The following is a 25,202-nucleotide window of genomic DNA, read 5'->3' on the forward strand; positions in this document are numbered from 1 at the left end:
TGTTACCAGAGAGCTGGAAGAATGAGCTCTACATCTTGTTCTCATTGCAAGCAAATTTTGGCCCAGAAGATCTTTCTTTGATATCTGACTGCTGCTCAAAGCAAAATCCTTGGCATGCACCTGCCTTTTTAATGGTTCAAGAGGCAAAAAAAAAAAAAAGCAGCATGAGAGGTTATTCACAGGTCTCTGTGGCTCTGAACATACCAAGTCCTCTGCTGTTACTGGTCCTCCTTTTTTGTCATTAGCCACCACCATTTTCCCCAGTCTCTCTTTCATATCTTGAAGGCTGGTGGTAAGTGCCAGGATGGCCATTATTTCACTTGCAACAGCAATATCAAACTGAGCCTGTAAAGCAGAAGGGAGAATCATGAACCAAATCAAAGTCAGGTCAAATACTCACAGGGAATCATCAGGAATAACCTCAGGAAAGACCAATTTCACACTGGAATTCAAACGAATTCTAAAGTGTAACCTGAAGCTTTTGAGATTGATCAGACTACAGTAACTTTAAACACTTGGTCTATATTCCTTCATTAATGTTCTCTGTTACACTCCATTTACTTGGGGACCAGTTTGCAGAGTGCTTAGCCCCTCGGCTCACATTATCCTTAGCAGATCTCCATGAGAACCAAGAATTCTTTTTCTGTGGCAAAAAAAAAATATCACCAGATGTGTTCTACGCTTTACTGGCATAAGGACAGCATTGTGCTGCTTTTTGTTTGTTTGTTTGTTTTTTCCTTTTTCTTTCTGTAATGTTTGCCAAAAGTTTTTTACTCTGATTTCAAAGACATTCTTGCTACATTTAATCATTCATTTTCTACATAAACTCAAAATTTAGAGCTTATGCTGCTAGGTCTTGTGCTTGACCTATGATGATGTAAAATACATCTTGCCCTCCCCCTCCTTCCCCCGTTTTTTTTAATAAACAAATATATAAGTTAAAAAAACCTCCAAGAACTACATGTGGCATCAGTTCTATTGCTCTTGTAGAAATGCATCCATACCCTGCTCTATTTCAGAACAACATAAGCTGTGGTCCTTACTTTTCCTTAAAAGCTTGCAGTATACATTAGAAATACTTGTACTAATTTACTATGAGTAAAGCCCATGCCACATGCTAGTAGATGTAAACAGAGAAGGCAAAGTCCCTAATGCATTATGTGATAGGAATGCAATGTTGAGGCTGCATTCTTCTGCAGCTTCTTTAGTAACCTCTCTATGTCCAGCAGTTAAAGTCTATGCAAAAACTTAGTAATCGACATCCTACTGCTATCTATGTAAAAAAGCCTCAGGACTGTTTCTGGGTCAGACCTCTACTAGATGTACCCCATACAGACTAATACGAGAGCAATCTATTTAAATTGAAGGCTTTGCCTGTTTTTAAGAAGCTTCTATGCAGAGAACTGTTCAACATGTACCTTACCAGTCCTATCCATTTGCCTACTACTCTAACAGCTTCTGCCCTTTTTTAACTTACATTTCTGCTTTTACATTCTGTCTTGACAGGTACAGCCCAGAGCAGCTATATTCAGGCTGACCTCTATGTACCTGCATGTTTAGTCAAAACTTCTGAAGACACTGAAGCACGTTTCTGCACTGGGCACAGACAGGGAGAGATAGATACAGAAGTCAAAAAATAATCCTGTAATTGAGATATTCAGCCTAGGGATTCAAATGAAATGCTGAAATTACAAAGCAGATTTACTCTATTCACTGGAAGTAGTTCTATACATAACAGAACAGCTGGGTACAGACTAAGCATGCTGGTGCTGGGATGATACGGATGCTACTATCTCTTCTGAAGTTAAGAATATCCCCGGTACATCATTGCAGCATATGCAAAACAGGAAATAAGCCTGAGAAATCTATGGCCAACCCACGTACTAGAATATTATCTAACTTTATCAGGAGACCAAAAAAAGGTTTTTATTATCACTGTTTCTATATAAACCCAGAAGGACAGGAAAACAACCCCAGGTAGATGCTCAAAGAGTGACATAATATTTAATTGAAAAAATAGGCACAAAAGACTGTGGTAGCAGGTGCTGTTTTAACTGTAATAACCTTTATACACCTATGAAGTGCTGATAGAAGACTCAGCTGTAAAGTCAGTTCTCTGTTGATGAAAGGATCCACCCACATGGATTCAATTGCAGGATCAAGGGCATCAGTCATGTAATACTCTTTAGAAACCACAGCATCCCTGTTCATTAAAATGCAGACTTTTGTGCCTGCTGTGCTCTGCCATTTTACACAGGTGTCATTGATTTTAAGAGTGCTAGAACATCACTCCAAATATTTATAAAATGCATCTGTTAACTATGAAGTCCTGTTTTCTCTGGATCGCCAGCTAGGCTCTGAAATGAATTTTCCTGTTAGATCAAGTCACTAAGTACATGTTAAAAGGCGGATGGGTATGCGTAAGTCCAACATATTGAAACCAAAAGCATCAAGGTAATTTCAGCCAAAACTTCAGTATAGAAGCAGCATTTGACAGCCATATGTGAACTAGTACTCTATAATAAAACAACCCACATTTACATAAGCAGTAAAATCATGGTGGTAAAACGCTGCACAACAAGCCTGGCAGAACCTGACTCAAAGCTAACACTCACATTGAAACAAATCTAAACATAGGAAAACGTGTCAAGTGTTGACGAAACTTGTACCAAGTATAATATTTTGTAGTCCTAACCCATTATCAGAAATAAGTATTAGCCAATATTGAGCTTTATGTAAGTTATGGACAGAAAAGTCTCTACCCCATGTGTGCAAAACCAAAACAAATGAGCACTTCTAGTGGAAGGCGTCCCTGCTCATGGTGGCAGGTGGGGGGGTGGTTGGAACTAGATGATCTCTAAGGTCCTTTCCAACCCTAATCATTCTATAATTCTATGATTTCTTTTTTAAGTTATCTCCAATTTGACTGTTTTAACCTGCTGAATTGAACATAAATACTAGCACTATTTTTGGTTTCTTTATTTAGGCAGAAAGCCTAGAAGAGACCTGAAATGCTAAAGAAAAGGTAAGATACAATTTCCAAAATTAATGAAAGCATTATTTCTACTGAGATAGCTATTCACCTCAGAACAGTCAGAACTTCAAGATTTTCATGATTCAGAATGTTAGATTACAGTATCTTCATCAAATTATATCCACATCATCACAATGACTTTGTTCCACCTGTTCCACGCTGCATTGTTTCAGAAACTGATTCACCCTCACAACACCAGGAACACTTGTTCAAACAGTGCTGGAAAAGTCTGGATTTCAATTTATCAGTAAGTTCTTTAACTGACTTCCAGAAGCACTCATATAGTAACGTAGGTTAGCTTTTTTACACACAGACTCATTTTCTGAAGTATCACTTTAAGCCGACACACTAAAATTAAGCACATGCTCAAAGTTGTTACAGTTTAGATCCCAAAGCTGAGATGCATGAGAAGGACATGAAAACTCTCAGTAAAAAGCTAATGGTCATTTCCAGTCTTCATCAATGGGACCAACAACACACGACCTGCTCCTGCATAAATACTACTTAATTAGAGTGACTCAAAAAGTAAGGAAAATCATACAGATTAGCCTTATGAGGATGTAAGAGCACCTTTTATACTCATAGGACAGCAATGCCCAACCCCTAACATGCTTTTTTGTCAAGTGCTGTCAACACGTTGTGTGATATGCATAAATTCCTAGGCTCTGAAACTTCAGACTCAGTTACTCCTTAACAGAATCGGTTTCACTACAAGAATACCATACAAGAGCAACAGATGTTAGCACTGCAATCCAAAGAATTATGCTGAAAGAACTGCAGAAACATCTCTCAGCCTCGGACGTCTGTCCAGAACTACTTAAATGTCTTTACATACCTGACGGATAAATCCTTTCTCTGTACTTGCCTGCCCAACTGTTATTTTGCGCAGGAATCTGTCATTTGTATCCACCACTGAAACAAGAGAATAGCAAAACCAAAACATGTTAGCAAAGACTCAGGTATCTGTTTTATTCAAGGCATACCTGTTGATACACATGTAAGATTCAGCTGCTTGAACAGTGTAACCAGCCAGCCACACTCCTGCATTGTAGCATTAGCATTGACTTGGTTTCTCCCTTCTAATTGATACTGCTAGGTGACAGGTTGAAAATAACTGACACACAATTTGTTTGAACAGTATTTGAAGCTAACAGATTCTTATATCCTAACATACAATTTAATATTTTTCCTACATAAGAGAAATCTGTATTAGTAGATACAATGCACCTCAGACCTACTTCAAATCATCTGCTTCATAATTGACTTGTTAAGAATTGATTTTAAGACTGCATGATGTAGGTTAAACCTGGTCTGTTTCTCTTTTAAAGGATAATTATGTTGTCGAACTGGTTCTTCCAGACAAGACACTTTCATGCACATTACAGTAACTAGCTCCACATTCAGCTGCACAGCAGCTAAAGGAAGTTTTTTTTTCAACTGCCAAGGTCATTCATCTGCTATTTAACACAACTTCAATTTTAGACAATTTTACTTCTAACCTGGAAACACTTCTGGTATTGCAAGGGCATGTCCAAACCATCCCGTGGAATTACTAACTTCACTATCATTGCGAGTCAAGTTCTCCAGCTCTGCACTGACAATACTCAACTTCTAACATGCCTTTGTAGGAAAAAGAGCTCTCTCATCTGCTGAAAACTGATTGGGATGATTTATTAGGAAGAAACATCAGCAGGATACTTCTGTTTGTTAAAAAATGAGACCAAACTCCAAGACCTCTCCTTCCCAGGAATGGCAATCCCTACAGTATGTGAAAATGGGCTGCCCCTTTCTTAAGGGCTCTTTAGAGCTACAAATGTTTTCATTTGCACTGACCCTAAGAGTGGAAGATACTCTAGATCAGTTCACACAGTAGCTTGGCAATCAAGTCAATCCTACGTTAGGTGTAGATTTGAGCCCTACCCATTTAGAAGCAGAGAATCAAGAAACCTCTGGAGAAGTTCTCTGCACTGAAGGTCAGTGAAATCACCTTCTCACACATTTCCTGCTGCTTTTGGAGATAAACAAATTTCAGAAAAGGACAATGCAACAACCCAAGAGCAAGAGGGACTCTGAATCTCAATCCTACACAATCCCAGCTTTGGGTTGTGGGTGAGCTGAGAGAAAAGCAAGGTTTAAGCCACTTCCCCTACTTGGCCATTTCTTGTGGAAGCATTGTAAAAATACCAGATGTGCCTTTTGACTTCATGGTATTTACTCTTCCAACTACATGGCATTTAGGCCCCTAATTTCTTCAGGAATTCCCTTTAAGGGATGGTGCAACTATTTCTGTTTATACACAGTCATACTCTAAAATACAGCACTGGCAGAAATTCCAGAATAGAGCCTGCTACATAGAAGCAATAGCCTCATACCAAACTGAGGTACCATATGCCACCATGAAGCCACAAGCAAACGTAAATGTCTTTCCTGACTACTGAAGCACTGCTGAGAGCAGGAACTAGCCTTCCCACCAGCCTGGACAGCCAGTGGGCAGCTTTTTATCTGGTCCTTCCTCATGAAATCATATAACCTTAACACTCCCTACCATGAAATTATAACTAACCCTGGAACTCTTTCTGGTCACTGGGATACTCTGGCTTTTTTACCATGGTCAGAATTCATTCTCCAGGAGGATTCCAGTAGCTGTGTTTAGAAGTACTAAAATAAGAATTACCTGGTTTTGCCACTAAAGCAATTTTTCCTTTTCCAGATTTTTACTCTTCCTTACCCAAAGCAAGCATTTCAGGAAATTTTAGGTTCAACCAAGTGTTAGGTTTAATGTATCTACTTCCTTATCCTCTAGAGATATAAACAGGATCTGAATACCAGGGGAAGGGTAAGTGGGGGGAAGCTTTCCTTCTTTTCAGTATGTTGTACCTGCTGAAGTTAGTATATGATGGCAATGAACTTTAAGCTTGTGACGCTCTTAAGGAAACAGGTCCAGACTGTCTGAAAGCCTTCTCTTCTGCCTTTCAAATTTCCTGGTACGTAACAAGCTTCACATACATACGGATTGCACAAACAGTCCCAAATATAACATTTTCCAAGTTATCTAAACCCCCTTTTTTTTTTTCCTGAAATTTTTAAGGCATGTACATCATACAGAGTTACGTGGAATAGAAGGTTCACTAACACTGTTAGAGATTAATTAACTCACTTGAGGTTAACAGCTGTTGAGTAATACTGCCTCCTCCCAAACCCATGCTGATAAAAACAATGATTCATATTACACTAAATATTTATATTACTCCTTCATCCTAATACAGGTCTCTTCCAGACACACTGTATATGATAAAAAACATCTTATGTCACATCGCCCAGTATTACCTTGAGAAATGCATTCCAAGTTTGAGATGACATGTGCACAAAGGACAAAGTACGCCCAAGAAGCCCCATTTCTCAACAGATTCACCTTATTTCTCCAATCATCACAATACATTCAATTTAACAATGATTTTGAACTATACAACTGCAGTGTTTGAGAACTTAGGAAGATCATAAAATCCAATGGAATTTAACGCATAATTTTATGCAGGGTTTACTTGTTTAAAAAGAGAAAGAGATATAGAAATTGAGGTAAACACTGAAATTTAACCCAGCACTAGAACTGGAAAATAACAGAGGGGAGTTGTCTAAGGGTGTGAGAGTGGACATTGATTTGCTTGGCACGCATAGTTGAAACTATACTACATCTTTCACCTCTTCTTCCTATCAAAGCAAACAGCTAGAAACACTTTAAAAACAGGAAAAACACATAATTCCAGATGCTTGTGTAGTCTCTGAGCTACCCAGACTGCTGAGGTGGGGAGCATGAAGGACCAAAGTCAAGTAAAGTACAAATAATCTAAAACATAATAGACACAGTTAAAAAAAAAAAGGATAATATTTGTAAATTGCACAGAAGAGCAACTTTCATATTTTGACATGTATTATCTAATATGAGAGAGAAGGAATGTACTTAAGCTGTCAGAATAACCTATCTTTCAGAATATGAGCAAAGTCTCTTGAGTTACTGAAGGTATTTGACCAAATTTAGAACAACATCCAGCACCTGTATTTGCTATACACCCACATTTCCCACTTGCAAATAGGTCATTCTTACAGTCAGAGCACAGAAACAGCTCTGATTCAAGTAAAGTAAATTAGGAAATAAGTTATAATTAAATCCAAGCTGAAGTGAAGCTTTCTGACTACATACCTCTTTGCCATGTTATGGTAGATGGGTCAATATCAAGGCGAGCAAATCTGCTAACCTCCTCTTCTGTTAAAGTCCCAGGATCAGTCTTATATATTCCCAGCCTCTACAGAAAAACCAGTTAAAGAAACACAGTGAGGTGGCTTTTTTGCTTCAAAAGGTAGAGCTGCTCTGGCTTATCACCCCCTCTTTCAGCAAGCATTTTGGAAAGAAGCACCTCAGAACCAAAACTATTAAATAAAAAAAACACACAGGAAAACACCTGTAACTAAAATAGGGGCAAATGCAGATGGAGAAATGAAACAAGAAAAGAGAAATACTCATAGGCCTCTTTCTTACACAGGTGAACCTCTTAATGTAAACCAAAGATGAAATTCAACATTATCAGTTACCAATAAAGAGATAATTAAATGCCTGCTCCATTTCATGCAAATCTTTGAAAGACCTATGCGTGGTCTTGTGTGAATCACCTCTGAATGAAATAAAAAAAATCTACTTTAAGAGCCCATCCTCCATGAACTAAGTCACTTCTAACAAATAAGCCTATATCCCCCACCTTTTACAAATTCGCTATTTCAGCAACATCAAACCTGGGTTTTGGGTGAATCTACATAAAGATGGACCAGAAAGCTGTGGGAACTTGTAGCCTTAAAAAAATAAAATAAAATAAAATCTTAATTTTCTCTGGCATTGGAAAAGCATTCCTCCATGAATTAACCAAAATGCTTACACTTCTTTATTAGAAAAAATAAAGTAAATCTAGAAGTCTAAATATACCCAAAACACCTCCCCTCCTTCCCTACCTGTTGCCCTGTAGACAAACAAGGACAAATTGAAAAGACTTCAAAATTGTTATGGAAAATTCTGAGATCTACTCTGCCATAGAGTGAAGCAGGCATCATACCCAGTTTAGTTTACTGGCATTCAAATGAGCAGCACAAATGCTTAAACTGTTATGAGAAACGTTTTTTTTTCCCCTCTTTAAAACAGAATCTGGTATTACTTCTGTTCTCCTTTTCACCCCCAATTCCAAGTGCACACTTGGCTGCTATCCACTGTCTTCTGACGACTCTGAAACAACATCAGTCAGGGCTCAAAAGCCAACAGCAAAAATTGAACTGGACATAGAAGACTGAAGCTGTCCTTAAGGGTCAATTCAAGGGGCTCATATTTTCTTTACCCTATGCTAGTGCACCGTGTTGCCCTCTAAGTTTTATTAGAACAGCAGCCTCAAATCCAGATATATTATTCATACATGAATTGAACAGAAAGCTCTGCTGGAAGCATTTAGGAAGCAAGATGGGATGCAAAAGTATTCCACGCACACAAATGTACTTCTACCACTCAAAGGAAGATTGTCAAATCGCCGTCGATAAAACCCCAGAAGTATATGCCATAATACACTTTTAAACCCAGAAAATATTGCAAAACCAAAGAATGTGAGTTGTCAAATGTAACTTTACCATAATAGGAAAAGTATTTTAAATACTGTAATTTTAATATTTCATAAGGAAAGATACAGCATTTAAAAACATTGTTGGTTTATTTCAAAAGAGAAACAAATGGCAAAAATGTTGGTTATGAAAATAACTAACCCAGATCCTATTACTTCAAGGATGATGCTTTCAGAAAAAAAGTCTGCACTCAAAAAATTCGTGAGGGAGGTCTATATAGACTCAGTCCTGTACATCAATTTTAAACAAGTTGCATAAAAGAGTATGTTTTATGAAGAGGAGAGGCTACGCTAACAACTTACTCTCAGACGGGCAAGCTGAATAGCAGAAAATCCTCTCATGCCATTAATTGCTGGAACCAGTCTATTATACAAAGCCTAGAAAAAACACATGAGAAGTTAATGAAAGAAAAAGTTAGAACCAGGAAATAGTTAAATAAAAGCAAATGTCTTCATTTCTTTCAGAGTAATTTAATTAAAATTTCCCCACCACATAAGTTGTGGACTTCTGTTTAGAGATTTAAAAAAGAGTTCTGAGAAGGTGGTAGGCTTTCCAGCAATGCCTATGATTTAACAGTCTAAATCCAATTATAGAAATGATTGTGTTTCTATGCTTCACCAAACAAATATGTATTATTTTTGAAATTGAGAACCCTTTAAAACTTTAACCAAGGTCCAAAATTATTCAAACTGTGGCTATCATTTGCAAAATGACCTAAATGCACATTTGTATTATACCAAGTAAAGGGTTGTTTTAACTCAGTTTTGCTGAGTTTTAACATTGAGCCAAGAAAGAGAAGCTCCTTCCTTTACTTTCCTTTTTCCCTTTAAAGACCCAAGTTACGTTTTGGTTAAGATCACAACATATTTAGTAGAAGAAAGAGGATCTACTTTATTTTCTCCACAAATGCTTTTTCTTAAGGTATATCACAGCCAACTATACATCAGAAATGTAATTTTTAACTTTAGGAGTATACAAATTATTAAAAAGAGTAAGATTATATATATCTTTTATTAGGTATATCGACATATTTTATTAGCTTATTTAGTACAGTCTGAAACAGTTCATAATGTTCTGGGCATAAGATCCTTATCTTGAGGACTACCTCATGATAGCTATTTGCCAGAAAAACATATCCAATAAGCAAAATTTCCCAGCAGAACATAGAATGGCTTCAGCAATAGTTTCTGTTCATATAGTGAAAATATAAAAAGATAATCAATTTATTTTGCTTTGGAATGCAGTTTAATGAAAAATAAGAAAGCAAAAAATGTCATATGGATATCACCAAATAACTCTCACCTTATCCGACTGAGTATTCTCATGCAAGATCCTAGCATCAATAGCAGCAGCCAGCAAATTATTTGCAGCAGTTATAGCATGAATATCGCCAGTCAAATGAAGATTGAACTAGAAGGTGAAAACAACAAAATCCTTTTATAAGAAACCATTTAACTCGATTTATTAATTTCAGGGAGATTAGCAGCAGCAGTCATTGTTATCTCCTTGAGGTTGCAGCTCTGATTAGTTACCTATCAGTGTAGATGAAAAATTATCAAGCTGAAAATACACTGAGCTATATGAAGGTCTGATTTTCACCTGCATACATGGTAAAGTACCCTTAGTTTAGCCAAACAAAACCAAGAGCATCTTTATTCCTTGCTAAATGATCCAAGAATGAAAAGCCCAGGGCTACAGTTCCACATCATTAATACTAAATCAACTAAATACTGTCAGTATTCACTGAGCTGGAGCAGGGGTGCAGATTTCTGCTGAATTCCCCAGAGCACACTGTGCATGCTGGGTTTTGGGGCGTATGTCAGCTTTCTGCCATGGGAAAACAGCCTGTGCCTTATCAGACATGAACTTTGGTGATACAAAGTTTGTACAGCAGTTTTGTGGACAAATCTGAAATCAGCAGTTCAGATTAGATTAGGACTTGATGAGTAGGCACTTTATTTTTTATGTATCTCTGACAGAAGGAGGTGGGAGGTCAATTTCAGCTGCACTGCAGCACTGGCTGCAGAGGGGCATCGACAGCAGCTGACACAAGCCTTTGTGCTCACACTCGCATGCAACAGGGGAATCAAAACTCTAACCAAGTCCTAGATTAGGGCTCTGCTTGGACCAGCTGTGCACTTTCAAGGCAGTACTTCACCATCTTAGGCTATCCAAGTGGTTTTGTTGAGCTCTAAATTATGGCTCTTTTGGGGTGAAACCACCATGCATTTCCAAACAAGCACTGAGTATACATGTAAGCTTAGCCATGATATCCTTACGTGTCCCATTGCCCAGAGATTTACTTGCATTTTATGCTCTGGAAAAACGCAACACCCCATTGTCAACAGCATCCTGAGCCCCTGGGCACATGGCTAAGCCTGCTGCAGACAGAGGAGGGAGGTTAAGGAAGGCACTCAGCTTAGATGGCAGCAGTCAACTGACATTACACACAGTCTACGCTTTCATCTCTGCCCTTGACCCAGCCAGTCCATAAATGCATGGACCATGTAGCTTTACATTGTGAACGTTGTGTTAGATAAGGGTGCATGCTTCAGAGTTTCATTATTTTCACAGTGAAAGTATTTTGAAAGTGCTACAGATGATGCCCTCTTCTCCAGGAACCCATTTACTTGTGAGTAGAGGACAGCTGCAGATTAATTTACAGGTAAGAAAATAATTCTCTCACTTTGACAGTGGCAGAGCAGCAGAAGCCCTGACTGTTGCTGCCTGGGCCCCTGGGGCTCCCCCACAGCCCTGTACCCCACGTCAGTCCCCAGTGCCATCAGCCTCTGCCCCAGCCATACTGCAGCAGGGCTGGTCTCCAGCCATAGGCCTCACCAAGCCAGACCCGTCAGTTGCTCATGTCCCAGCCTGGCCTCAGCCTGTCCCCACAGAGGTGCCCAGTGTCTGGGCTGAGGCTGTCCCAGTGCCCCTGGCTGCCTGTTCTGACAGACCATCACCAGTGACCAAGTGCTGCAGCAGCAACCTTAGCCTGAGGGACAGGGACTCACTGCCCCCCACCACTGTCTCACCTCCTCCATGGGGATCACTTGGGCATATCCACCACCGGCTGCTCCACCTGTGCAGGAAAGCATATAGTCACATCTGACTCCAATCAGTATTAGAGCAAAACAGCCATCCTTTAACGCACAAAGTCAAACATACAGTGTTGACAACACATTTCTCATCATTTCAATTTCTATTAGGGGATTAATGGTGCACCCAAATGAACAGGATTTCCTTAAACCTTTCTGGCTTTTTCCAGCAGGAAGTAAAAGGGGAACTCTTGATCTGAAATGAAAGCCTACACATGACAGCTTGCCCAGACTTTGGCTATGTAATGGTTACCCTCTCCTTCTGCCCAGATTTAGGACACGGTCATGCACATGCAGCTGTTGGGTGGAAAGACACAGCAGTCACAAGCAAGCACTGCTTCTGTACGAAACCTTCACACCCTTGCCTGCGTGCTCCTTTCCCGCTGCCTCTCAGGGTACAGGCAAAGAAGTTCGCTGTAGCCTACGCACAAGTTGAGTGGAGGGATTAAAGCACTCACATTCACCAGTCTTGGCTGAGAAGCACCAAGCACCAGGAGCCTTCCAGCTGAAATCAAACTTGTTAACTTAAACTTCAGCAAAGCAAAGTAGAGCAGATGGGGAGTGCTTGCCCAGTTAGGCATCAGACTCAGCTGAGAAATGGCAAAAAAGAGATTACATTACTTCCTATCAGCATTGAAGACAGGCTTGAACTTGGCAGGCTCTTACCTAGCTCTCATGCTCTTAAAGGCCTTCTAGGCAGAAAAGCTGTGATTAAGGGCCACAACTCAGAAAAGCAGAAAGAAGAGGTTCAGACCTAGCCAAATTTATGATGCAGATGAGATGAACCATACGCTTACCTGCCAACTTACTTAGATTGGGTATTTTTAATCAATATGAGTGGATTTAGGACTCCTTCTCAAGGAATAATTAAACAGTAACATTTAGAGACATTTTTAGACAGTCTCCGAGCAGAGGAGTTGCTGGAAGGGCAACTCTTTTTGCGTGTAATTGCACAACACACCTCTTGGCTAACACAGCCCCATGCCTTTCACTATATTTGGTCTTCATCTGCCTTACCAATATACATTAAATGCATGAACATAGATATGAACCTGGCATGGGAAGATGTGTGCAAGAAACATTTATCTATTAGTTATATACTTTCAAAAAATCCAATATGCTACCATTCAGCCGATTCACTGAGTGAAGTAATTAAAGTATTGAAATGAAAATAAACAAAGGAGCAAAAGAAAAAAGTATTTCCTTTTAATCTTACAGAGATCATAGAGTCTGCAAATATTATGTACCTTTAACTCCAAAAGTAGGTCCTTGAGAAGGTTGTCTCAGACAAGCAAAGGAATTAATGCTAAGGTGTGCAGTAAGCGCCTGAACGAGACCAATTGTGACTGTGCTTTTCCCCTCTCCTAGGGGTGTAGGGGTTATTCTAGCAAAACAAAAAAAAAGATTAATCAAATTCTTTGCTGATGTCAGCCTGGCTAAGGATATCAGAACTTAGCTTTTGATTTCAATGAAGAATATTTGTACAGCAAATTTCAATAAGATTACTTTATCTCCACAAAAATACTGCCACAAAGTTAGTCCCTAGCTCAAGTTGGAATGCTAATATACATGTGTCTTCAATTTAAGCAATTTACTATGATAGCAGAAAAAGAGAAGATTATTTTGGCAAAAGTTCTAAAAAGAATATATTGAATTTAGACATTTTTATTACGGCATAAGTCTCACCAGTTTCATTAACAAGCCATCCATCAAGATACTCTGAGCACGTATTAATACTTTTCTGTAGTAATGCATGAGATGTTTTATTCCCACTGCTCAAAATTTGAATGGAATAACAATATTTTAAATTAAATAACCAACACTTCTGTTTGTAGAGCTCAACTCTCCCTTTTCCAGCTTCCATGTCATCACAGTCCTCAACAACGACAGATCAACTGCTTTTTGTTTAAAACAGGACACGAAAGTTGCTATATTCAACTGAACATGATTTATTTTACACTTACATTTCATGGTATTGTTGCAGATTTAATGGTGATGAGAGACAACTACAATCATAGTCCAACCTCTCATACAAGTGCTTAAAAGCTTCATGCTACAACTCCCACACCCAGACCACGACTGAACCAGGCCAGAATTTTAGAACGATATCCAACCTCGAATCAGAGACTCTAACCTCCTCTCAAAGACTATTCTTGTAGCTTTAATGAAGGGACAATGACAGCTGATTTTGTAAGTAGAAAACTTCATCAGCCTTCAGTGAACGAGACACACCTCAGTTTAACTGATATCTTCCCTACTTTCAAGGTCCATGTTAAAAGTGGGGGAGTTTTGGATTTTTTCTTTTTCCTTTTCTTCCTTAAAGTATGAACACACCTCATGTCTCCAAAATGCATTCAAATGATTCAATTGAGGCACAGCATTTCTCCTTCTGACTGGCAAAAGAAGAAAGCCCCAGTCCTTTTCCCACTCACAGCGCTCTCTCACAAGTCCCACTTTTTGTCAAAGTGTAACCATTCCTACCTTTTCTGTCTTCACTACTTGCAGAGAAGTAAGTACCTTAGTGAAGTTGACATTAAGAATTTCATTCCCAAGGAAATACAAGCATGCACACACATCCTAGTCAAAGAAGAACCCTTATTCTGTGACCTCTTCAAAACTTGGGCTAAAACATCTAGCTCTAACTAGAAACACTTCCTTTCCCAAACAGTAATTTTTCCAAGTTATTGCTATCCTCAGAGCACAACTCAAATGCATCAAAACATCAGTAGAATTGTAAGATGCAGCTTAGTTCAGTCAGTTAACAAATTTACAAAAGCCCTTCTTTGTCCTAAGAAATGTAAACACATGAAAAACATTAACTTGTCACAAATCTATCTTTTACTTCATCATCGGATCCTGGGCACTTTGCTAAGAAAAAAGAAGCCTTTGTCTGGAAAAATTTCAGCAACAGGAGGCAAGCCAAATTAACATATTCTAGTGGGAGATGTCCCTGCCCATGGTAGGGAGGGTAGAACTAGGGTCCTTTGCAACCCTAACTATTCTGTGGTTCTATGATTCTGTGCTGTTCTAGGAAATAATTTTTCTATTTCGAAGTCATGTTTTAACTCAAGTTTCAGTGAAATCAATGGAATTTTATACATCTGTTAAGAGACTCCTTAAACTGAAACTCTTTCTAAATAGCATTTTGTCTATTGGCAGCTTTGAACTACTTTCCTGTGACCATGGAACACATGGGTTACTTAATTTGGGCATTTGTTTTCAGTCATTTTTTCCTAAGTTTATAATATCATGTTTGCCCACAACCTGATTCTCTAAATATTTTCAGTAACTTACTATCCAGACTATTTCAGCATCCCAGCTTCCTAGAACAGCAGTCTCTTCACTTAAAAAAGGGAATTCACAGATTTTTAGCAAAATATCTACGTAGAGCCAACAAAAGGTAGGACATCTAGCGCATATCCTGAGAAGAATCCATTTTACCTACTCTCAAAAGCAGTTTTGGTCCCTATCATCTTTTTAACCATACTATGCCTTCGTATTTCCTTCTGATCTACTGCAGGGGCACAAAATGCTTCATATTTGCAGCTCCTAGAACTGAGACTTTTTAATCTCTACATTGTCATGACAGTGAGCCCTCCTGGTTTTACTACTGCTACAGTGACAGCTTCCATTTTCCCACCACTACTTCTGCAATCTCCATTTTGTCCTGGGATCCTTACTTTTGCACAAAGATGCTTCTTTCAGAGCACCAAGGCCAGATTAACCCATTTTCACATCCAGTTTCACCCTCCTGACTACTGGCTTAACACTGATTGCCCCAAGCCCATTGAAATAATTATTAGCATGGCTTCTCCCTGCCATTGGATCTGCTACTGTCTCATTCACTTTTGTCTATTGCCTTAATCTCATTTACTTGATCCTCTTATTCCTGTGCATTAAAGCCAGATTTAAAGAATATTGGAATAATCTTGAGGCGTTACTGCACTCAGAGACATAACAAGATAATAACTTTAAGCTATTTAAAACACATTAACAAAACAAACAAACAAAAATAAGCCCACCAAAAAGTAAACTACTCTGCTATGAAAAAGACACCTATAACAGTTTTCTGGAAGTTACCAGTAAAGGGCTTGCCACAAACCCCCAAAGCTCAGTGCTCACAGTGGCTACGCTGCTAACAGAACAACATGTATTTGCAGTTCTTCCTGTTGGTGGTTATCTCTGGTTTTGAACATCAGACACAAAAAGTTCATATTCTAGAGAATTAAGGAGACACCATCACTACCTTATTTATTCAAGTATCGCCCAACACATGGCAGAAGGCTAAGCTGGCATTCAGAGCAGCACAGGGACTCTTTATACGTCTTATGAAACAAAGAAAAAAACAAAGGTGCAGCCTACCATTTAGTAAAAGCAAGGAAACTGGAACTGACAAATGCATAAACAGAAGACATGTTGGTGGTAACAAGAAGAACAGTATCTACTTGTCACAGAAAACACACACAATCAAGAAGCACATTACTAAAATGCTCTGGTAACTAGGCTGGCACATTCTAAAATGACAATATAAAATAAGTCAGAAAGCACTGGGAGTTTTCTATGACAAAGACCTTTTTCCAAAGAACAAAAGAGAAACACCAGGAGGAATAGATTTTGCCTCTGCTGAATTCCCAATATACTGACACTCTGCACAACCAAATCACAGAGATCCACATAGTGAGAATGTGGCACTTTGGCAGAACCAGCCTCCACCAAAGTGCGGGTAATTAATTACAGCAAGCTTATTTTCACCAGCGTATGCATGCAAGCACACAAGGGTTTGCAGCAGCAAACAAACTTGTTTGCAGACAGGACCTTGACTTCCTCACACTTGTTTGGCTTTAACAGCATATATTTTCAATATAGCCGCCCATCGGCTGGTTTGTTTTAATCTGTTCATTCTGTTAACCCCTGTCATTCTTAGTTTTCCTGCAACTAGAGTTATTCAAATGGATATCTAAAGGCTCAAAATGTCTAAAGATGGAGGAAGAAAACTAGACTTCCGTAAATGGCCTACAGCATTTTGAGTGCCACTCTCCCAAGAAACCCCATCCACAGCAGCAGGTAGGAATAGACAATAATAGTTGAGAAGTCAAAATTAGGAACCTGACTTTCCAGTCTTTTCACCTAAAAGAATGAACAAAATGTGAGGGATCTGAAAATCACCCTTTTCAGTGAAGCCAGATTGGTCTGGACAATTCATTTACCTATCCTCGACTTCTCATCTCACATGAGACGCCTTGGCAGGACCTTTGATTCTCATAGGCTGAGTAGCAGCCTGGAGACTACAGGATAAATCTTATGAAGTAAACAGTTATTTAATAGTTTCAATAGTTACCAGAATCCCAGCTTTAAATATTAGTTAGGAAAAAAAAAAAGTCTAAAATTAAAAGAAATTTCTATTCCAATAATTTCCTTAGAAAGCTTATTTTGAATACTTCCTTTTTGTACCTGGTCTACTTTGATCAGTTTTTATAAATAAAATAATCCACTTAAACGATTTTATGGGCATTGAGATGTTTTTGCTGGCTACATTACTGAGCCTACAGTACTGCAACTTAGGTCACTTGCTTGCTTGAGTATAAAATTACAACTGCCAATGGCTAACTTTAGCTCAGTTGTGTAATGCTGTGTTTTCATCTTATGCAAATCTAGGGGAAAATAACCCCTACTTTAAAATATAGTACTTTTGCCTCCATTTGCATTATTCTTCAATTTTCCTTAATATGTTTTCAATCTAAGCACAGAAACCTCATGATCACTTTCCTTCTTAAAACTTACTTTGCCACCTACCAAGCAGTCACCAGCTCCTTGGCAAAGTAAGTTTTCCATAACATTGGAAAGTCTTCTCTTTTTATGTATATCAAAACAAAGATAAGAATATGCAGACTTTTTGTTTGTTTGTTATACATCACATTAGCTTGCAGCGGAGCTGTTTCTGTGGGAAAGCTACATGAGGTCTCACAAAGAGAAAATAAACAGTGAGATGATACACTGCACCAGCTGTAACCTCCTCACAGCTACCCCAGCCGCTGTGACTCCAGCAAGAACTTTGCTGGGTAAGTCACAATTCTCTTCTTTCAAATTTTCTATCTTCAACTCATCAGTATCAGCAACTTTCAAGATTTTAATGAGTTCACAATTCCTGTGATCCACCTGGAAGCCTGCAAAGCCCAGCAATGGAGGGCATGGGCAATTGAGTTTCCATAAATGAAAGCCTCACCTACACACATCTCCCATACAAAACTACAGCTGTCAGAAATGTGTTTCTGAGCACAGAAGTGTTGCAATTCCTAATTCATGGAGGTGAGATTATGACAACATTGCAGCAGCATCCTCAAAATGGGACTTGAGCTTCCTGGTATGAAAGCACAGTGGTCACTGTGAAGCTAAAATGACTGAACAAAGCCAGAACAGACTAAGGATTCCACAGCTACAAACTCTCAAAAGCCGACAAACTCATTCAAGACAATCCTAGTTAGGAGCTGTGCAATGACGTGGAATACACAAGAAACCACCTCAGCCATGACTTTGTTTTGGACTGTCACATTTTTCAGTGCATCAACATAGTGGTATTTTCCCCTCTTATTCTTCCCTCTATTTTTCCTTTTCTTTCTTTTTTTTTTCTTGATGTCTACCATTTTTCTTACCTTTTCAGCACCTTGTGGCCCAAGAAATACGATGAAAAGAAATCCAAACCAATTCATACCCATGAGAAGCAAATGCAATTCCAAATCTGAAATTTCTGCCCCTAAGATATTTACCATCATAAAACTTGTACAAGCATTAAGTTAGTATTCATTACCTTCAATTTTTATCTAACCAACAGGGTAGTTCATCACAAAACAACCTATTAATGTTAGGGGAAAAGTGATGATTTTACATTTCCAGCATTCAAAATCCAACATGCTTCTTACTAAAAGCAGCAATATATTCCATAGTTTTTCCACATTCTGTTATTCCTCTGCTTGCATTTTTGAAGTGAACAAGTCAGAATTATCTGGTAAAACCCACAGCACTGGAGCATTTAAAAACAAAACTGCTGGAACACACAGGCTCTCAGTCATTTTAGAGGTGTTTACTATTGTGCTTACAAATATGCCATCTACATACTTGAATGCATGATTAAGTTATTCTAAACTTAGGTACTAAACTTAGCTACTAGGTCATGCCCAAGCTTCATTCCTTTGCATGCTCTCAGCTTGCAGCGAATGGGAGGCAGTTTAAGTCAATATATCCTGCAACATAATCTTTTTTTAGTACACTAAGAGCCTAAATACAGGCAGTGGATGCCCAAGAACTAATTACTGCATGATAACTTGTGGCTCTTAGTTACCGGCTGGGCTAAAACCACAACATCCCAAGGTGACATGAGCCTTGTAACAAGTCACACACACAAAACCCGGACTAAGAATGAAAAAAGTGAAAGAATGCTCTCCACACAGAGGAATATTGACATTATGGAGAAATTAAGTCTTCATCCTATTTTCAATACACCTATCCTTACAGATAAAAAGGTACATGTGGTTGCATCTTGCTATTCAGAACAAGTCTGGGCACATCAGGAATAAAGTAGAAGCACATTTGAAGGAAGTATTTATCATTCCTAGACACCATGAAACATTAAAATCCAATTGTGGAATTACAGGCACAAATGTTACTGCCTGCATCATGGACAGAGGTTAGAGATTTTGCAGTTTACTGAATACACACACACTTTTCACTCCCTTCACATACGAAAGTACACATATACATAATATATATATTTCCATCAGACCAAATACCCTGAAGTACAAGCATATATCTTAAATGTTTCCTCTGAAGCACTGGAAACTTATTCTGAAGCTTTATACCCCATAATTCTAAAAGAATTTCTAAGTACCTTTGGTTATTGTGAACAAACACTATAATCCCCCAAGTGGTCGACCAAAAGTTTTGGTTGACCTTGTCTTGTCAGGGAGAGGATGAAGGCAACTGAGGATACTATTTCACTCCCCAATTTCCACACTGGAGTGATACTCAGTTTTCATCATACTAAACATTTCCCCACCAGATGTAGCTCCCCACTTTTCTTGAAATCATTGTCTGCTACAGTCATTTCAGCAAATGAGAACAGGTGAGAACACATAAATGCAAGTTCTACGTGTATTTTACATGTACAATAGTTCAAACTCGAACTTTGAACTCTCTCAGAAGAGAATGTTCCCACCATTGTAACCACTTCACCCAGGAACTGCTCGTACAGCAGATGGGCTTCTTAGGCACCCCACCAGATGCAAAGACTTCTGTTACAAACAGCAACATATTGCATAATCAAGTAGCATAGGTACCAAACCCAAACATTTGTTTGTGAAACACAGTTCACTCTTCATACACGTCACATAAACTTAACATACAGTTTTCTATTTGTTGACAGCTTTTCATCCTGCTAGTTAAAACTCCCTCATTTCTTCCACATGCATATAAACTTCTGCCTGTGCTAACAAAACAGCATTCAGACAATTGCTTGATGCCTTCCTTGGAAAAGACTGTGAGAGAAAACAGAGTGAAGAAATGGTGCATGCAATATGACGTAACTAAAATCCAGCTGAATGGGGTTTTGCATCGTGCTATCTTCCACCTCCAAACATTTTCAAATAAGCTGTGCTTCTGTGTCCAGAGGAGGGCCACGAGGAGCACCTCCCATATGAAGATAGGCTTAGAAAGTTGGGGCTGCTCAGCCTGGAAAAGAGAAGGCTGCGTGGAGACCTCATATCAGCCTTCCAGTATCTGAAGGGGGCCTATAGGGATGCTGGGGAGGGGCTCTTTGTTAGGGACTGCAGTGACAGAAGAAGGGGTAATGGGTTAAAACTTAAACAGGGGAAGTTTGGATTGTATATAAGGAAGAAGTTCTTTACTGTAAGGGTGGTGAGCCACTGAAAAGGGTTGCTCAGGGAAGTTGTGAATGCTCCATCCCTGGCGGTGTTCAAGGCCAGGTTGGAGAGAGCCTTGGGTGACATGGTTTAGTGTGAGGTGTCCTTGCCCATGGCAGGGGGGCTGGAACTAGGTGATCTTAAGGTCCTTTCCAACCCTAATTATTCTATGACTCTATGATTCTGCTAGAGGGCTGGCACAGCCTGCAGCATGGTGGCCAACTGACGCAGTTGACAACATAAGCCCGAAAGCACCCAGTAGCAACTTCTTTCAAACTCAGCCAAATGCTGAATCTGCTTTTCTTTCTCCAAAACAGCAAAACACAAAATAAAACTCTACTTAAGGAAACCAAGCTCAACCAGCTATTGTTTCTTTCTCTTAACACAACTGCTCCAATGTCCTCCAGGAACATCTTTGTACGCTGCACTTCTATTACATAGCTTTGAAGACAGCTTCATAACTTGTCTGCCGCAGCTTTGTAACATCATGTCCCTCAGTCTACAACAGTTTCACCTCAGATACTGCCAGAAATCCAGGTTGACCCTATAGGGAGGTAGTAAAGCAAACGTTTTTTGAAACACTACCCCAGCTGAGGTATTAGTCGATCAAGGTAGTTAAGAACAGCCTTCTGCATCAGCATAAAGTTGTATTTTAAACCTGATTGTTTTTACTTACAAGGAAACAATCATATACATTCAGAATATAAAGAACATATGCAATTTAAATACTAATGAAAACCTTCATGTTTGTGCACAATTAGAAGCTTCTATTTAGCAAACCAGGTGAATGAAAAAATGTTGTGTCACTGAATGCAGCAAAAATATATATCTCTTCAGAAGACAAGAGGATAATCCCTGCTGAGCATAGCATTTACCATAATCATGGGAACAGAGAGCAGGATAAGCTTGCCTGGAGACATGTCTACATTTCAGAGGAAAAAAATAGCCTTTTTTAACTTTGTTCTCTGTTCTTCAATAAAAAAGTATTTGTTGTTAATATCAACAGATTAGCATGTAGCTTCTGTTAAAGTCTGTTTATAAACAGCGACAATACACACACACTTAATATACTGGAGTTAAACATTTAAAATCCTGATAAAACAGTAAGAAAAACTCCACACACCAATAGATAACATTTAAGATGCTTAGAACACACTACCTTATATAAAATATACTTCAGTAATAACAGTTTGGAAGAAAAGTTGTATTATTTCAAAAATTTTCAAAACTGCTCACTTTCAGAAGAGAGCAACATACAGCCAAAAAGAGTCAGGGTTCTTAGTTGTGCAGTGTATTCAAAAGATGTAAGCTGCATGTTTATATTAATATGAATGGAAAGAGTGGATATTAATGACATAACTGTACATTCTTACCCAGCAACTAGAACATATTTTCCATCTGGTTGATCCTTTAACCTTTCCAGCAGGGACAAACGTACTTTGGCTTTGGTTTGGCCATAGATCTCAATTTCATCTGTAAGCAATCCTATCTCCTTGGCAAGTACATCAACAGCTTTTGGACTCTGTGCTCGGGAAATCTCAATATCACTGGAAAAGAAAACAAATAGGAGCCAGGAGATTTCTCTCAGCTTAGGTGGTCGACAACAGAGCACAAAACAACAGCAAATACTCCAACAATGGGGTTATTGTAATCAGTTTTTCAATCCTCTCTCACATTTTATTAACCAAACCTTGGTATTAACTAACACCTAATATAACATTAAGAATCACATGCAGTGTTTGTTAATTGCTACAATTTCACAGAGTTCTCTTGTTTAATCAGATTCCAAATATTACATAACGCTTACATGTCAAGCTAGAGATGTGTCTGCTGGATGCTCAAGTGTGTCCTACCGGAATGGATGTTTCTGTTTCTGTTTTTCTTCTCCTACCTCCCAGTATATTTCAGCACATCCACTTTACTAAAAAGTGCATACATTCCTTGGCCAAGAGTCACATAAACACATTAGCTAAACCTGATGCTTCTGCATGTAACGCCTTTTATCAGCAGGTACTGCCAAGCAAACTAGGCCTTGCTACTCTCCCATGAGGGCTCCGAAGGAAACAAGGCACTTGAAGATCAACTCATACACTTCTAAAACGCAGCTAAAATGACAATGGCCACACAGGAGGAGTTTAATGCACAGGGCTCAGGCCAGAAGTCCCGTGAGCTTATAAACTATTTCCAGTAGGGACTGAGTGGCAGCTGAGGTAAGAGAACAAGCATCATGCAAGCACACATGGTAGACTGCCGGAGGGGAGGTGGCTGTAGGCTGGGGATACTATTGTATCTGTAGTTTCTGACCTATACCACCTGGAGTCTTTAGATTTAATACTCCTTCATGGATTTTTCGTCTGTGAGCTTGACCTAGTTGCCCCTTATGCCACATAAGTGTTTAGCAGCTGTAAGCTCCCATGGCAGTAAAATTCAGTACATGACACACAAGCTGCGAACAGTTGTCTCCTTTGGCTTTGAACTGCTCACATCGCCAAAAAAGTGAGCTAAAAAATAACCAAGAGATTAATTACTTTCTGCCTAACCAAGCTAAATTCCTTCCTGCACTTTCAGTTGATTACAATATTTTTAAGATAGAATCTGGCAATGGAATCAAAGCAAATGTCCTGAACTTTCAAACAGTCTGTAAGACTTCAAATTCCCACAGATGAACACAGAACTACTGCCAGATCTCAACTCTTTGTGTGGACCTCGGCTGTTCTCCATCTAGCAGCAAGTAATCAGCTTCTGCCAATTTAATTGTTTGCCATTCTTTGAGGACATCCTAAACTGGGACCACAATTCAATTCTAATTCTCAAGTATTCCACTTTTGTACCGTTCATCAGCTAAGTGAAACACGGACCATGACATAACCCAGTATTAGAGGACAAGAAGGTTTCCAATCACAGCACTCACTGGTTGGGTGGATGACCATTTCATTGCATATGCTAACCTGGAATCTGCTTTCTTTCAAAGACATACTGAGCACATCCTCTTGCATACAAGACTTTCTTTAAATAAACCTTTTTTTAAAAAAGAAACCTTTAGCATTACTTTAAATGTGTCTAGCCATAAAAATGTATCAAGAACACAAGATAGAGGGGCTTACAAACATCACAGGGCAAAGAATATTTAAAGTTTTCATTCAAAACTCTCTCCATAAAAACAACTTGAGTCCCAGAAAAATATTGGTTTGTTGATGACAGTGTGGTAGAAAGTCAATCTGCCTTTTTCTTTCCCCTTTCCTACTAATATATCAGCCTCTTTACTAAAAGACAGAAACTATTATTTCAAATCTCAGGCCAGATTACCAAGTCTTGCTTCAGCAACCTCAGCCCTATTTCCTTCATCCCTTGGGATGAAAATTCTTCCCCCTGAGAGCTCTGGAAGAAACAATGAAGCTTTTCCCATCCTGCAGGTACCACTACTGGCAAAAAGCGGAAGCAGCAAAACTAACCAAGCTGTACACTTATAAATAAATTAAAAGGTAAAGCATTTCTAGATAAATAAGATTACAAATATTTTTAGAAGTAAATTTGCCAGAGAATTCCAATAGTTCTTGGTTGATAAACGCACAGACATTTTCCCGCCTGAAATTCTTCCAAGGACCTTTAAGGCAAAGAGACTTTTAACAATTCAGAAAATCTTTAGTGACAGATTGCACACTGATGCCCACTATAAAGTGATAAAAAGGCATAATTTCATAATGAATTTATGTTTATAGCTTAACTACTACAGGGACTAAACAACGCATGAAATGTTTATGTCCAGCCTATTATTTCTGGTAAAAGTATTTTCTAAAACAGGAAATTAAGGATTTAATTATAACTAACATTCAGAAGTGTACATTTGTAGCTAGCTCTTTTAGTTTAACAATATAATTTCTATGTTGGAAATACCAGCGTTATTGAATAAGTTACATTATTCAATATTGCTGGAAATGTGCAACAGTGGCTCCACTGATACTGTAAGTGTCCACCACTGACAATGTAAGTGATAAAACACAGGAAAATTTTAAAGATGTGGTAAGGCTCTACCTCTACTCTGCCTGTGTGCTTGGATTTTTTTTAATTGCATATTTGCAAGAAAATCTTCTGTTCCATTTCCAGTATCTTTGGAAATACTTCAATTAACACCCAGATCTCATCACAGAAATCAAAAAGCAGATGTTCCTAGTTTTAGTGCTTAAGTAGCTTTGCCTCATTTTCAGTGAAAACTCCATCTGTTTCCACACAACACGGTGTATTACTGTAAGATTACACTTTATTGCAGGATACTTTCCATCTGACGAGTTACTTTACATTTAAAAGAAAAAAAGACATGAAGCTATAGAGTTATTAAATAAATGGAATTCCTATTATTGGTTATATGCCATTATATATTTATTATGAAAATATTGATGTACTAAACACACAATGTCATAGAGAGGGTTGGGAATACTTTTTGGAGAGTTTTTTTTTACCATCACGCTCATGACACCATATGCTTTACTCTACCTTTTAACTGTATTACTTAAG

The 25,202-nt window shown here is 38.7% G+C and overlaps 1 protein-coding gene across 5 annotated transcripts in view; it reads right to left on the reverse strand.

Moving 5' to 3' along the window:
- The window catches only part of MTHFD1L (methylenetetrahydrofolate dehydrogenase (NADP+ dependent) 1 like), a 155,905-nt gene that overhangs the window by 107,941 nt on the left and 22,762 nt on the right, over positions 1-25,202 (reverse strand). For 2 of the 5 annotated variants that reach the window (XM_061378664.1, XM_061378658.1), the window contains 8 exons: positions 22,064-22,237; positions 13,026-13,162; positions 11,716-11,762; positions 9,986-10,093; positions 8,986-9,060; positions 7,233-7,335; positions 3,870-3,946; positions 205-345 (listed from right to left, as the gene is read on the reverse strand). In XM_061378664.1, the coding sequence (XP_061234648.1) occupies positions 205-345; positions 3,870-3,946; positions 7,233-7,335; positions 8,986-9,060; positions 9,986-10,093; positions 11,716-11,762; positions 13,026-13,162; positions 22,064-22,237 (862 nt within the window). Of the gene's footprint in view, positions 1-6; positions 61-204; positions 346-3,869; positions 3,947-7,232; positions 7,336-8,985; positions 9,061-9,985; positions 10,094-11,715; positions 11,763-12,236; positions 12,329-13,025; positions 13,163-22,063; positions 22,238-25,202 lie in introns of those variants that run through there. The other 3 variants (XM_061378659.1, XM_061378660.1, XM_061378661.1) reach the window with 3 other exon arrangements.

The sequence above is a fragment of the Neopsephotus bourkii genome, unplaced genomic scaffold (assembly GCF_033783945.1).
Source record: "Neopsephotus bourkii isolate Nb327-2 ecotype Australia unplaced genomic scaffold, CSIRO-AGI_Nbou_v1 NB_1767, whole genome shotgun sequence".
Lineage (NCBI taxonomy): Eukaryota > Metazoa > Chordata > Aves > Psittaciformes > Psittacidae > Neopsephotus > Neopsephotus bourkii.